Source organism: Eulemur rufifrons, chromosome 16, assembly GCF_041146395.1.
Source record: "Eulemur rufifrons isolate Redbay chromosome 16, OSU_ERuf_1, whole genome shotgun sequence".
Classification (NCBI taxonomy): Eukaryota; Metazoa; Chordata; class Mammalia; order Primates; family Lemuridae; genus Eulemur; species Eulemur rufifrons.
In genome coordinates, this window is record NC_090998.1 from 6,338,398 (window position 1) to 6,354,278 (window position 15,881).

A 15,881-nucleotide genomic window follows, 5' to 3' on the forward strand; every position below is an offset into this window, starting at 1 on the left:
GATCCAGCCTCGCTTCCTTCCAACCCCGGCCTCCCCGCTAGCTCACCGGCAGAGCAAGGGACACGGGCCAGGTGGGCAGAAAATCCCCACAGATGACAGACCACTCCCAGTCACAGTGAGGAAGGATCCGGCTTTGGGTCAGTGTGACTAATACCAGGCTAAACAATAAATCCATCCCCAGGGCAGTCCAGGTTGGTGATTGAATACACATTCTTTAACCTCAGTCCTTCAGAAAGCAACATTTCTGATTCAAGTGCCACCACCTCCAGGAAGTCTTTCTTTATTCTGCTAGTAACAATTACTCTTCACCTGTTGTCCCGAACCATTGTGTCTGTATGTTTTTATAGTCCTGAAAGCCCTCACTGCATCCTGTCTTGCCTACATCTGTCTCCCTACGTAACTGCTAGATCCCGAAGGCAATAAACTCCACCTTCATCATTGCTGCGTTTCCCTTGTCGCCGAGCAAAGAGACTGGCTCATCGTAAGCCTCGGTAAATGTTTACTGCGTTGAGCTGAGTTGCCTTTCTAAACCCTAAGGAAAGATCAAGAAGCAGGCAGCAGGCCTAAGGAAATAATTAATCATGGGTTGTTAAACATTTTTCTCTCTCCATTCCCTCCCCCAAACCAGCTGTGGCCGGACCTTCCCAAGCCTGGCCTGCCGAGAAGCCGCCTAAGAAAGAATGTGGCCTCCTCTGTCTCCCTCCTGGAGGAATTTGGATGTGTCTCATTTCAGAAGGGTACAAGTGGAGCCCAGAAACCGGGAGAGATGAGTCCAATCACACAGCCTGCTGGTGGCAGTCGTCCTGGGGGACACTGGCAAGCACAATGACCTGTGCCTTGTAGCAGGAGGGAGAGTCAGTTCCTGGGATGCTGGGGTTCTGGGCAGGCTTCCTGCAGGTGGGGCTGGAGAGGGCTGGGATGGTAAGATGGTCCAGATACAAAGCAAGGTGGGGGCATAGTGGCACCCAAAACTCTGGAAATGGCACCCCCATAGAGATCACTCTCAGATCCTTATGGAAGCTGCTCCATATCTCAAGGCTTCAAGCTGGGACATTTCTTGGATTTTGTTGTTGTTGTTGTTGTTGTTTGCCCATGCCGGAGTGCAGTGGTGTCTTCAGAGATCACTGCAACCTCAAACTCCTGGGCTCAAGTGATCCTCCTGCCTCAGCCTCCTGAGTAGCTGGGACTACAGGTGAGTGCCACCACACCCAGCTGATTTTTCTATTTTTTGTACAGATGGGATCTCGCTCTTGCTCATGCTAGTCTCGAACTCCTGGGCTCAAGCAATCCCCCTACCTTGGCCTTCCAAAGTGCTAGGAATACAGGTGTGAGCCACCGTGCCTGACCCAAGCTGGGACATTTCTAAGAGAACTCCAGAGCTGCCACATGGATGAGCTTTCATGCCTGGGGCCTGACTGTAGGTTCAGGAAGCCGCACTTGTGAAGCGAGCATCACTGAAAGACGGGAATGAGTAAGGACCAACCCCTCTCTGTACTGCAGTCTTGGCGTGGTATAGCGAATGCTCCCCGTGCATTATGCCCTTGGGATAACGCATGGGCCTTCTAGAACCCTCTGTTTCTCCTGCTGTCACAGGCAGGCAGTGGCAGATGCTTAAAAATAAAAAGTGTTTTGGACATCGGTTTCAGCACAGTATCGTCAGGAGCTAAACCCAGAAGGTGCTTAAAGCCTATCATTTTGTCTCATCTGTAGCAAAACTTCCGAGCTAAGAAAATCAGCCTGTGGGAAGATATTAACTGCAGTGAAAAGACAACTCATGGCCCTGACTAGTATTGGATCAGACCTGTACAAATCCAAAAAGCCTCAGGTCCCGCAGATCCCTCAGAAAATAAAGGCGGTTTCCCTCCCAGGTCCTTGCGGCGTTGTGCCAGCGCAGTGCAGGCAGACACCCCGCCTCTGGCTGGGAGGGCCCCTTACGGCTCCCTCGGGGGCTAGAGCCATTTCGCTCCGGTTCAGGTACCATTTCCCATTTTGTTAGTCACAGACCAGGGCACAGACCCGGGGACGGGGACGAGTGCTGCTGGCTGGAAGTTCCCAGAGAAATCTGGGTTAGGTTGTACCCATTTACCTGGGTCCCTGCGGGGTACCTCCCTAGGGAACTGTCAAGGCAACTCTTACACACACATGCACACACACACGCACACACATGTGCACACGCACACGCACACGCACAGCTGACGCCTGCAGGGCCATGGTCTCCAGAGCACAGGTGGGATCAGGGTGGAGAGCGCTGGGCTGGGAGAGACCCGTGAGCAGTGCCACAGTGCAGCCTGCTGGGCAGGGATGACGGTGCAGCCGGTGGAGGCAGGGGCAAGGGCTGCAGGGAAGGGCATCTTGCCTCCCCTCTGTCCACTTTCAACATCTGGGAAGGGAGCCTCAAACCCCAAGACTCAAATTGGGCTCGAAGGCCTGCTGACTGGGAAGGACAGCTAGTCCCTGTGTTTCAACACGCAAACAGATCTCCCGCCGCCCTGAGCTGTCAGCTGATCATACAGGGTTTGAGTGCTCCAAACGATTGACACATAGGAGGAGTGTGGGGAATGCAGAGGAGGAACAGAAACTCCGTGCTAGAAGCAAGGAGCGGAGAGCCCAGAGAGATAGGCGGGAAATGCCTCAGCCCCACCTTTGCATGAATTATCACATTCAACTTGCATCAAAACACCCCTGCTCCCGCCCGTCTCTCAGCCCCAACCACACCAGCGCACCTTCTCTGCAGGCACACAGAGGGTGCCCTCCACGTTAGTAAGTGCTCATGGGGCACAACTGTCACAGCGTGGGGCAGCCATGGCTCGGTGCAGGGGGCACAGGCGGGGCACTGTGGGTCAAAGGCCCTAACGGGAGGTGACAGGAGGGAGGGAGGGGACATGGCAGAAGAGAGAAACGGCGCTGAAGGGGCACCCTCAAGCCTCAGAATCAGAAGGGAGAGAGGGGGTCCGAAGGCTGTGTGAGGATGAAGAGGAGGAAGGAGAGGCCTTTGACAGAACCAGAGAAGGCAAGCCAGGGCCATCTGCTGGGGGTGTAAAACAGGGAGTTTGGTGCAGAGCTTGCTGAGTGTGGGTAGCTGCCCCCACATGCTGCACCCCAGAGTTCTCTTTTCCAGCCCTCCAGGCACCTTTGCGTGGCTTCTCCATCTCTGTTTGCCCACCTCTGCCCCTAATTCCCCCTGGCCCTGTCTCTCCATTCCTTGTCTGTCTAGCAGCTCCCGAGGTCGGAGAGTTCCTGACGGGCCTGGGCAGACAACAGCAGCCACCTGCCCCTGCTGCCCACCCAGGCACGCAGTGTCCCATTCCCACCTGCCTTCCTGTCCCCCTAGCCAGGGTCTGAGAGATGCCTGAGGCTCAGCGCGCCTTGCCCGGGGCCTGCGGGAGCGCCAGAGCACGCCGGAGCCATCTCATCTGCCTCCAGCTGTGCACAGCCTCCAGCTCTGCTCCAGCACCCCGTGCCCGTCTAGACAGATTTGAGCTCTCCATCCTCGGGAACTGCCAGGCCCCAGAGCAGGGCTGCGCTCCAAAGGCAATTCTTGCCCTGCAGGTGAGGCTGCTTTGGTGGCCAAAACCAAGTGCATGTTGGAGCCATTTCCCACTTAGTTGGCGGTCAGTCGCCTGAAGTCTCTGGAGAAAAAAGATAGGGCTCTCTGGTAGGCAGAGTTTTTATATTTTAATCATACTTTCAAAAAACAAATGGGTAGTTGGAGAAAACAGGTGACAGAGTGGGTGGCCACTTGAGACCCAGAGAGCAAGATCAAAGCCCACCAAGAAAGGAGCGAGCAGCCTTGGTGTGGCCTAGGACACAGTCTAGGTGGCCCACCCTGCAGGAAAGGCAGCCAGGGGACAGGAGATGCCGGGCGAGGGTGCCACAGTCGCAGGCACCCCCATGCCCCTGCTCCCCCAACCAACCAACACCCCAATTAACGGTCTTCAGCTGGAACACCTGCTTTCAAGAGACATTCGACCAAGCCTCAGTTCCCTGGGAGGGCCACTGTATCTCTCTGTAGGAGGTGAGCCTGCCCAAATTCTGGTCTTCATGCTGCATTCTGTTTCCAAGAAGAAGCTGGAATTCCTCCCTCTAGACTCAATTCTTCTGGCTGCTGCCCCTTTCACGATCCCAGCCCAGGGCGGCCAGCCAGGAACACTCTCTATTCTCAGGCTGACTGGCCCATTAGGAGAGCCACACGTGACTGCAGGGCAGGGAGTCCATCAGGTCAGTCTTGGGGCCCACTCCTGTAGGCTCCAGCCCCCCATCTTTGCCCAATGAGCATATTCTACCAAATGACCTCCCAGATCCCTTAGCTCAGCTTCCCAATGCAGGACGACCAGGACCCAGAAGACCAAGGAGGGAATGGGGCTTGCCCAGAGAAACAGCAGCACTCAGTGGCCAGGCCTGGACCCGGGACCGTGTCTGCAGTTGCTCAGCCGGTGCGTCCCCACTTCACAGCATTGGCACACAGCGTTCCTGCCAGAAGGAGGCTGGGCTCTCAGCGTCTAGTTCCCAGAGCCCTCAGCCCATTGTAGACTAGTCAGACCCACTGCCTTCTAGTAAGGTCTTTGGAAGGACTTTTCACTGATGTTTTATAGAAGCTGGGGGCGGGGGAGGGTTCCAAGGTGCTAGGCAACAGGACGTCATTCTGGGGGTAGCACTGCAGGGAGGAATTCCAGGACCCAGTCCCCCTTCCCTTCTAACTTAGAAAAGCCATAGAAAGCCCACATTCCCTGTCGGGCCAGCCAGTGTATTGCCCATGTGATCTGCCAGATTGTCCCTTCCCTTGGTCAACACTGTGGCCGCTTGGGCATAACCCCAGAATCAGCTTCAGCCAGGTCCTTCCTTAGAACAAGATTAAGGAAAAGAATAAGAGAGACAGCTCCCTTCCCTCTTCCCAAAGATCAGGCAGGGAAAGAGAACACAGTGCCGGGAACCTCAGGATGCAGCCATGGCAAAACAATCTACATGGGCTTTTGCCCCACACAGCCTCCATTTCCCTGCCCCGTCTCAGCTGCTTCCCCACCCACGAGACACGGAGCAGGGGCTCACACAGTTAGAAAGGAAGGTCCCTCTGCCTAACAACAGACTGCCAGTGGTCAAAAGGGTCAATGCTACAGCGTTCAGGATTTGCATCTCTGGCATCCTCCCAAAAGTCCCCTTCCACATCTTACCTGATGAGGTCAATAGGCTGAAACTTGTAAAACACTCCATATCGTGCCCATTCCTGATACAGCAGCTAAACAAGAAGAATGAGAAAACAGGTTAGGGGTAGAGGTAGGAAACTGTTCACCTTATTTTGTGCATCCTAGCAAGTCAAAATGTTACCCTCAAAGCCCAGCTTCTAGGAAATTCTCATGAGACATCCACAAAGAGGATGTCCAAAGCAGGATGCTGTGGAAACTGGCTTCTCCTTCCCCAAACACAGAGGGGACCTTTACCCCACGCCGAGGCAGCCCTGTGCCTGCTAAGCATAACCCTCCTTCTTTATTCCCTTGTCTTGCCTAGTCCAGCAAAACGAGCCCCGGCACTCATTATTCTCTCATTTAACCAGTATTTACAAAGCATCTCCTATGTGCCAGCACTGTCCCCACACTGGATACAGCAGTAAACCAAAGTCACTGCTTACACTCTGGTTTGGGGAGACAAATAAACACATAAACATATCAGATGATTTATAAATGCCACAAAGAAAAGTAAATCAGGGCAAGTGGGTAGAATGTGAAGGAAGGAAGAGGGTTGCTAGTTTAGATAGGATGGCCAGGGAAGGCCTCTCTGAGGAGGTGACATTTGAGCTGAGACCTGAAGGAAATGGGGGAGTATCCAGGCTAAAGAACCCTCTTCTTGTGCAAAGGCCCTGAGGCAAGTGCATAAGCAGGTCCTGGGAAGAAGAGGGAAGCAGTGCACTGGTGCGGAGTGAGCATGGGGAGAACGATGGGAGATAATGTCAGAAAGTGCCAGGATGGCCAGATCTTTCAGGCCACGCGAAAATCTTTGGACTTTAAAGGAAGCCAGAGTCCTTTGCCCTGGAGGAAAGAGTTTCTGCAGGGAGATTTGCAGCAGAGGGAGAAACGATCTGACTTAGGATGTGGAAGGCTCACTCTGGCTGCTGTGCGGAGAACAGACGGAGAGTGAGCAGAGGCCGAGGGAGGCTATCAGAATGGTCCGGCAAGGGATGGTGGCAGCTTGAACCATAGGGCAGTGGGAGACTAGTGAGAAGTGGCTGATTCTGCTTAGATTTTAAAGGTAGAGCCAATAAGATTTACCGTTGGATTGGATGTGGGGTGAGAAAAAATGAGAATTTGGCCTGAGCCACTGAGTGACAGTGATATCTTTCACTGGAGGGAAAAGTCTGTGGGCAGAGCCGGTTAGGAGGGGAACCAAGAGCTCACTGAGGGATGCACTGATGTGAGATGCTCTGTAGGCATTCTTGGGGCATGCTGAGTACGCAGCCGGATATAAACATCTGGAGTCCATAAGAGAGTTCAGTAAACTTGGGGGTTCCTAAAGAAGAGACGATTTGTAAAATCATTAAACAGTGGATGTCGTCAACAAGGAAGAGAGATTAGGTCCAAAAGAGGCCTGAGGCTGGGCCCCGGGGGCTCCACCCTGTAGAGGCCAAGGGGATGCTGGTGAGCCGGCAGCGGACACAGAGGGAGCAGCTGGCAAGTGAAGGAGAACCGGGAGTGCGTGGTGTCCTGGAAGCCCAGGGAAGAAAGGGTCCCGAGGACAGGAAAGTAACAAGCTGTGTCAAATCCTGCTGAGGGTCAGGTCAGATGAGAATGGAGAAGAGAGTGTGTGGAATTCGGAGACTTGGAGGTCACTGATCACCTTGGCAAGAGTGGCTCCAGGGGAGGGGCGAGGAAAAGCCCGAGTGGAGCACGTGCAAGAGGCTGAGGGAGGAAACGATGTACCACACGTATCGGCCCATGCCATCCTGGGATGTTTTTGTAGCAACTTTGGCAGAACTGGCATGGCCAGCAAGCCCTACTGATCGTCGGCCCGTAAACAAAGTGATTCAGTAATGGGCCGTCAGCAGACCTCCTCTACTAATAGATATCCATGCTGAATAGATGCTGGCACCGAATCAAATTCAATGTCAAGAATTAACAGGCCCATGATACAGCTGCCACTTTGTTACATTCTTCCTGCTCCCAACCCATCACATAGAATTTACAGGGAAATCTGTGCAGGTGAACCTACTCTAACAGGTATTGTGGGTAACCATTTGAATATCAGCCCTGCTCACCTAAGAATCTTTAAAGACATGATATTAAAACTGAAGTGAGAGCTGGCATTCCTACTTAATGGTGATAGGCATTTATTGTCATGGTATCTCCTGGCAACTGCAAAACAGAACCAGAAATTACACGGGCCCTAGAGGGCTAAACTGCATCGCAGTTACTACCATTTGCAAAGGAGGAAACCCAGATACAAAAACGGGTTTCATGTGCATGAAGGGCAGAGGAAGATCTGGATTCAAGAGCACTGATGCTCTTCATTCCAGGGTGGGGGCTCCTAACCTGGTCTAGTCAGCACCTCTCCTCCTGCCTCATCCTGGGTGCTTCTACTGCCCTGGGTCTCGGCTCCCTCCCCCGAGTGCAAGCCCTGGGCTCTTCCAGCACTCGGTTGTCACAGTGGCATCATCCGTGGCCCACAGGGAGACCAGTTTGCGTCAGGGATATAGCCAGGGCCCCCCTCGAGGGCTGTGGGACGTCACTGTCTGCCTCATAGGCTCTGACCTCCAAAGCAAATTGTTCCCCAAGTCTTATGTCCAGACAAAACCTGAGCCTGAGAACACCTATCTGCCGCTGCCCTGGGAGGAAACACAGAAATGTGCAGAGAAGACAGTATGGCCCAGTCAGCCCCAGCCCACGCTGACAGCCAGCCTCAGAAGCCTTGGCCCTGGCTGGATCCCAGACCTGCTGGAAGAAACCTCCACAGAGCCCCTCTCTCAATGCGGTATCCTCTAAGCACAAGCTACGTCCATGGCTTGTGGATATAGAGGAAGAGGAGCCATGAAAGCTGTCTGAGCTTGATACAGAAGGACAGAAGGAAACAGGAGGCGACGATTAGGCAGCCCCTGAGACAGACAGCTGGAGCTACAGAGCACAGTGCCGGAAGGTGACGCAGCAGGTACACCTGGATGGCCAGGCCAGCTCGCATGCCTTCCGTCACCTGCAGGGGAGGCAGAGAGGGAGCTGCAGAGTGCTGCAGGTCCCCCCTGATGTCTAAGAAAGTTTAATCACACACAGTTAAGACCAAGGGGATAGTGCTAAACTCCAGGTCCCAGCATCCCACAACAGACCAGCAGTCAGGGTGGAGGGAAGCATGCTCTGGAGTCTCTGTCCCATGACGATTAGCACGGTGCAAGTAATGAGCAGGGGGACGCCCTCAGTAACTTAGAGCGGTCCCTTTAAACTTGCAGAATCTAGAACCTTCTACTGCAGCTCTTAGCAAATCCACTTCCTCCCTTAGAGACACACCATGTCCTCTCCTCACCAACTGGCCAACCAGCAAATAAACCAGGGCAGGGCTGCAGCTCCAAGAAGGACATGCCTTATTCCAGAGGCCCTGGATGCAATTCCAGTCTGACCCCAAGCCTCGACAGCAGGAAACGACAACCCACGGGACTCAGAGCACACAAGCAGCAAGCTCCGCTCCCTGGGGATCACATTTGACAGTGGGTCATCGATTGAAGTATTTCATAAGACTATAAAGCAACTCAAGGATTAAAACCCTTTGCAACAACTCTTTGCGATGCCAGAGAATGGCCAGGTGCTTGGGGCTGCTGGTCCTTTCTGAGGCTCCAAGCTCCTCAGAGAGCAGCTAGACCTGAGACAGGCAGGACGATGCTGTGGCCACCTCAGAGGCATTCATGAGACGGTGGGACTGAGTGGAGGAGACCTGGATTCTACTCCCAGGCCCCACGCCGACCTGTTTGATCACTTGGCAAGTAATTTCAATGCTCTAGGTCTCAATTTCTCCACGTAGTAACATGAAAGTTGGGCAGCGTGGCAAAATCAATCCTCAAGTGAAACCAAGAAGAAAAGTAGTTTTCTTGTCAGCAAGTCAGGTTCTAAAATGCACGACTGACTCTCTGCACACCCTTTCAAATGGGTCACTTTACTGTCCACTGGAGAAGACAGCCACCAGCAAAGGCTGGAAAACCCAGGACTGCGGGTTTAAAAAATGCTAAAGAAAATCACATTCCAGTGTTGAGCCTTGGGTTCTCCCCTGTAAGTGGGTGAAGAAGCCACAGGGAGCCAGCAGAAACCAGGCAGCCCTCGGGACATGGTAACAGTCACTTTCCCGGGAACCTCCAGGAAACTAGGCGGCTTCTGGAAGCCAGGACAGACCCATCTACCCCCAGACTGCTCCCTCTCCCCACCGTCCTGGCTTCTAGGAAGGCAGGAAACCCCTGCTCTGCAGAGGGAGGAAGCCTCTTCCTAATTACCCTTCAGGAGCGGGGAGAGAGAGAGACTTCCAGCCCCCACCGAGCTCAGGCTGAGTCATCGAGACTGCACCACAGCACTAGGGCAGGCTGCAGGGGAACGAGATGGGCATCCTCCAGGGCGTCTGCGCTGGCCTGGAGTCTGCCTGAAACGAGCCTGGGCCTCGGGAAGATCATGGCAACAGCCACAAATTGCAAGGAAGGGTGAAGGAGAGCATCCAGATGCTGGCAGGCCTGGCAGCTCGGGATACCATTGCAAGTCATCCCAAGAGGCCCCCAAAGAGGCCAACCCCCACTGCAGTTCCCAAGTCTTCTCCCTGGCCTCCACTCCAAAGGTAGGGAGTCCTCCCTTACACTTAATCAGAATCCTCCCTGAAGCCATCTCGAAGAACACTTGGCGATTATAATGTAATGGAAACAAATAAATATGCTGTGCACATTCAAAGGTCCTTGCTCCTTCTTCTTTAGGATACATTGCGGCCACCTCCCACATGCCACTGAAACTACAGAACAAATCCAGCCGGTGGCGAGAATTCCTCTGGCCATACAGAAGAGGCTGTGTCAACACAGCTGAGGAGCACTGGCTGGGATCTGGACACGAGGGTTTTAGTCCTGACTTCACGGTCACTCATAGACCTTGAAACCCGTCTCTTGTCCTTGCTGGCTACCAGTTTCCCAACTCGGATGGACAGTAAAAGGCTTGCGCCCTCCCTGGTGGCTTCTCTCAGGCCCTATCATGGCAAGGCTCACTTCCCCAAGCATGACCTTGGCAGAGGACACCAGGTGAGGACACCAGGACTTCCCAGTAAACCCAAGGAAGAGCCACAAGAAAGGGTCCTCTTGTCTTTCAAAGACCTGCTTGCCTTCGTGGACCACCCTTCCGACACCAACTCTGGGAGCCACCCCCAAGATGCAACTCCGTGCTGGCTGCTGTCTCCCTGCCCCCCAGCCTCGGCCTGTTCTACCAGCTGCCGTGTGCACTGACATCATCGTGTCGCCGAAGCAACATTTTCTGGTGGGAAAACTTTTTGTTAAAAGGTGTTATTGTTGTTAAGAATAATTTAATACCTTTGAAAGGCAAATACATATATATTTTAGATAGTCCACAATTTACTTCTTCCATTAGTGCAGATCACAGAAGGCTGACTGATTTCTCCCAGGAGTTGCTGTGTGTTCCTGCTCTCGGTAATGCTCCTAGACAGGCTGGGGTCACCGCCACCCAGCAGGAGTTTTCTTGGGAAGGCAGCGGATGGTGATCCCCATTTAAAGGGGAGGAACAAGAAATCAGAAGTGTGGGAGGACAGAAAATGTTTGGGCAAGAGAGGTGAGACAAGGGGAGAACTGCTTCCTCCTTTTCCTTTAAATCTGATGCGGGACTTTTCAGGAAATTAAACACCGAGACTATTAGCATCAGATAGAAAACAGATGAGGTTAAGACATCACAATACTACAGTAGATTCCTTGGGCAGGCAGAGAGGGGACATGTGTAAGCAATCACAGCAGTATTTCTGGAAAAGACCTTTTATGTTTTTAATACTTAACACTTCATAACAGGGACTAATAGGCAGGATAAAAAGAAGGCAGCTCACAAGGCAACTTGGGGGATGAATGATTTTCCAGACAACAGGGTGGGGGGAGGGAAACGTCTTGAGCTTCAGTTCCTCCTCCCTCCCACCCTCGCCCACCCTCCTCTGCTCATTAGAGGGCAGGGAGAAGCCGGGCGGGAGGACGGCATGAGGGGTCATGGCTCTGTCCCCACGACAGAGGCGGTGGCAGGGGAGGGGCACAGCCATGATCCCTGAGCATCAGCAAACAGGACAGACAGATCTAGGCGGAGGGCTGGGGAGAGCTGCACAGCCAGGAGCTGGACTGGCACTGAGGGATCCTTCTAAAGGCACCCTTTTCCTTCCCCCGACTGTGACCTCTAAGTCCCAGCTTTTTGGGACATGTAGCACAACTGAGCCTCTGTCACCCTCACATTTCCCACCTCTGATTTGGGGGCAGTCACGCTACCTGCCTGCCTAGAGGAAAAGAGGAATAATAAAGATGATCCCCAGTGGAGCGGAGCATCAGACATTTTAAGCAGGATTTGAGAGTCAGAAGTGTCCCAAGCCCCACCTGTGTTTACTGTGGCTGTGTGACCCTGGGCAAGGTGCCCTATGTCTCAGTTTCTGCATCTGTCAGTTACGGAATTTGGGTGGCCAGTGTTTGTTTCTCGGTTGGAGCGCTCTCGTTGGAGGGTGGGATGGGCCCGTGTGCGACTGCTGCATAGATTTCAGGACGGTTAGCATGCTGGTCCCCAGGCACTAAATGCCAGTAGCAACCACACACGCAGTCACTGTGACGACCAGAAATGGTCCTCACATTTCCAAATGCCTGGGGGGTGGTGAAGACAATTATGGAAAAACTGTTGAAAAATAGAGAAGCGAGTAAACAGAGCACCGAGGACACTTCAGCCGGTTCTGCACACTCCGCATGCCCACAGCGCTGAGCGCGGCGCGAGGCAGGCTTACCTTTCTGTCATTCATGTCGTCCCCTGGACTATCATATTCACCCTGCAGGAGGAAAGGGATGCCGGATCAAGCCAGTAGAATTATCAAGAACAGATGTCAAATGAGAAAGGATTTTTTTTTTTTATTTTCTAATGTCATCCCTTTCTTTCATTTCCATTTAAAGGAGGTCAAAAGCATGCCATGGTCAGGGGCCGATATTCCACTTTCTTGGTCATCAACACTCGCCACAAGAAGATGCCCCCTTCACACGCTTCAGAGGCCGCGGTGCCTCCTCGTAGCCCACACAGTGGCAGAGCTCGGGCCTGTAACGGGGCAGCACATCACGTGGAAATCACCCTGTGCCTGCCACGCTCACCCTGGTGCAGAACCGGCAGGACTCAGCAGCGTATGTGCCACCGCAAATGTGGCAGGAAGGAGAGGCTTCCCACCTGAGCAGTTCCTGCTGGAGGGCTGGGGGGCCCCACCGCGGCAGTCTCATGTGACACCCCTGCGTGACACACGCTCAAGATGTGACCCCTCAGATAAGCACTGAGGCCGTGGAGGCACCTCGTTCAAAGACCAGTTAGGTTCTTCACGAATTCCCTTGAAGAATATCTCTGCATAGTGTCGTGGGATGTTCCTAATGTTACTTTCAGTCATTAAAAAAATCTTTAATTATGGTCATTCTGTTTTCTTTACTTAACCAAACAACTGTGTAAGGAATTTGGAGAGATTTCCTTCAAAAATGTTAAAGTAAGAAAATACTCATCTTACACTAATAAGTACCTGCATGTGAAGGAGGAATTTCACACCTGCACGGAACTCTCATGGTCAAAATCTCTCTCTCAGCCAGCAGAGGGTCTGAAGGTTACGTCTGACCCAGGCCTTTGAGCTTCCTCCACCACCTCCCACCCCCAAATCTCCTCCCTCATCACCTGCGTGCCACACCCAGACAGTCGCACTTTCACCAGAAACACAGGCAGGGAGTGTGGGGAGAGCTCAAATATTAACAAAACCATTTTGCCGTCTGGGAAATCACTGGAGGAACATTTTGAGAAGACTGGCAAATATCGACCTGGGGATTACTGTCAGCAATGAGTGGTGTTTTAATGTCACGAGTCACTCCTGCCTTGCTCAGCACGTATTCACCCACTGCATTGCCACTGAAAATCATGGTTTGCAACTTTTTGGAGACTACAGAGAGCAAGCCAAAGAAAATAGTACTTACATCGTGCAGAGGGTAGGCGGCCTCATAGATATTGTTTGCTATCAGAGAGTTAATACCTGCAGAAGAAAGGAAGATGAAAATGATGACTCGGGGGCAGGGGTTTGTCAACTTAAGTCTTGGTTTTTGATAAATATTAAACCTTCACCTGCTTCCCAGCTGAGATTACGGCATCCTCTTCTATATCTTTCCAGGCTAGAACTTTTTGCCAAGCTATACTTCTTAGTATAAGAACAATACTTTTTCACTCTCCCAAATGCAAAGTTATATTTTAATATCAGATATGCCCTCCCAAACTTCACGTTCCTCCTAGCTTCAAAGATCCAGGTCTCTCCAGTCCAATAACCCTCCACTGCCAGCCCCCCCATGGCCACAACTGTCACTTGAGAATCTCTGTGTTCAGTGACAGCATAGGGATGGTTATGTGGATTATTTTAATTACGAGCAATAAAAGTATGACCAATAAGAGGATTGCACCACAGTTATCTGAACTCACTTCCAGCACGTCCTGTTCCTTCACAAGGCAGTGCTGACTGCCTGTCTGTCACCGAGCCGCCCGGCTGAGCTCGGGGAGGGCTGCCCTCGGTCGGGGCAACAGGACCGCAGCTCCCAGATGTGGTCTGGGTAGCCCTGGGAGTCCCCATGCCCTCTCCATGGGGTTCATGAGGTCAACACTATTTTTACAATAGTACCAAGACCTTATTTGCTTTTTCACGCTTCTCTCACGAGTGCACAGTGGGGCTTTGTGGCATGGGCTGGCACCATCCCCGGCGCTGAGGGAACGTGCGCATGCGCATCCGGTCACTCACAGTACCGCAGACTTCCGGTCGGCGTGACCCTGCAGCCCGTGCGCTAGTGAGTTTCGCAGGTAAAACGTGGCTAGGTTACCCAGCAAATGAAAAAGGAGGATGAGGGCTGAAAAGAGAAAGAAGAATGCCGCAAAGGAGCTCAGCGGACTTAAAAGGAGCCTCGGAGTAGACAGTGATATTTTAATGAAAGACGTTCAAGAGATACCGCCAGTGTCTCAAGAGATACCCAGATGTCACCACGAGAAAGCTCGGTGTGCGGTGAGTGGTGAAAAAGAGGACATGAAAAGGGACACTGATATTAAGAGAAACAAAGAGCGTCTTCTAGACCGGCACGGCAGTACCCAGCACGGACGACCAGAGGCAAAGGGAACGCGAAGCCGGAGCAGCCAGGGGGCGCAGGGTTGGCCTCGCAGACTCTGAACAACTCGGAAAACGCCAGAGGAAACAGATGCTTGATTAGAACGTGAGCCTTCATTTCAGCTCCCACCAAATGAAAACTATTTGTTTTCATATTTTAACTTGGACTTTTTTCTTCGATTCAAACCCAATATAACTCCTCAAGTGCGCTTTGGCACTGGGAATAGAATGTTCTCTTTGCTGCATTAAAGCCATACTGATATTTTAGTTGGATGCTGTCCACCATGCAGGTACTATCAGGCATCAAAATGCCGCCAGGAATCAATGAGGCTGCAATCTCTTGTCCTTACTACTTGGCAGTCAGAGTCAGTAAAGATAAAACAAACGATACCATGCCGTATCAAATGTGAGGGGACTCAGATTTAAAGAAAGCTATTACATCATCATATCGTTTAAAAATATAATCATAGTGGATCTTATAAACAGTACTTGTCTGGAGTTTTGGTTTTGTATAGCTCATAATAAAAGATGTTCTGTATGTAAAAAAATATTTCTCAGCTTTACCTTTTCATACAATATCGATAAATATAGTCACCTAAACAAAGCCCCTTGGGTGCTCCCAATTATATTTAAAAGTGTGAAAGTACCCTGAGACCAAAAGGTTTGAAAATTATACAAGGTATTTATTTTTTAATTCCAGCAGTGTCTGACACCACTTGCATGTAGCAGACCCTGCTAAACAAATGTTAAATGAACAAATGCCTCTGTTCCCCCTAGCTCCAGGATACTCACAACAGAGAACCTTCTGCCCAGCATAAAGTCATTGTTATTTACTTGTTTCATTCTTGGTTTTATTCAGAGACTATAAAGTGGTCTGTTACGTTCTGTCTGAGTCGGATGGTCTGTCCTGGGTCGCTGGCTTCCAGATGGGAGGGATTATATCTCCCCACTCATAGTACCAAGGATCCTGCCATATGAGGATCCACATTTAATCACAGAGAGGGAGGAGGCAGGGGGAGTTTCTGGTACACAATGATTTCCCTTGTCTCGCACTTACTTTCTGCCCCAAACCATTCTTTCCAGAGAGACTGTAGACAGTAGTCAGATGAGGAGATAATTGGTTTTGGAGGGAAAGATGTATGATGTCCAAATGCTAAGAAATCTGCATTTGCATGGCTCTGAATAAACGCCGAGGTTGGATAACAAATCTAGACAACATTGACTCATTAAAATTCATGGTTTTCCACCTCCCGTTCCTCCCCAATGCCCCACCCACATGCTCAGAGACCGCAGAAGATCCCAAACAATCCTCTCCCCTCCATCAGCCTCCTCTTCCTCAGACCTCGTCACATCTGCTGCAGTTCTGGGATGTAGGATGCCACAAAGACCTCTCCCTGGGCCCCACATGGGTGCGGAGGCCCCCAGTAGGCTGTGGGGGAAGCTCGGTGAGTGGACACTCTTCCAATGAGTTGAAAGCTGAGTGTTTTGGTGCTGCTGTGTCACCAAACGGCCAGTCCTTTCCTGCTTTTGAGTTTCCTCCTTGGCATGCA

At 51.9% G+C, this 15,881-nt stretch overlaps 1 protein-coding gene across 1 annotated transcript in view; it reads right to left on the reverse strand.

The window, feature by feature from the left end:
• ANO2 (anoctamin 2) overlaps positions 1–15,881 on the reverse strand; it is a 346,649-nt gene that overhangs the window by 234,183 nt on the left and 96,585 nt on the right. Inside the window, exons 6-8 of the mRNA XM_069489336.1 lie at positions 13,169–13,224; positions 11,962–12,003; positions 5,169–5,233 (exon numbers count right to left, since the gene is read on the reverse strand). Of these exons, the coding sequence (XP_069345437.1) occupies positions 5,169–5,233; positions 11,962–12,003; positions 13,169–13,224 (163 nt within the window). The remainder of the gene's footprint in view (positions 1–5,168; positions 5,234–11,961; positions 12,004–13,168; positions 13,225–15,881) is intronic.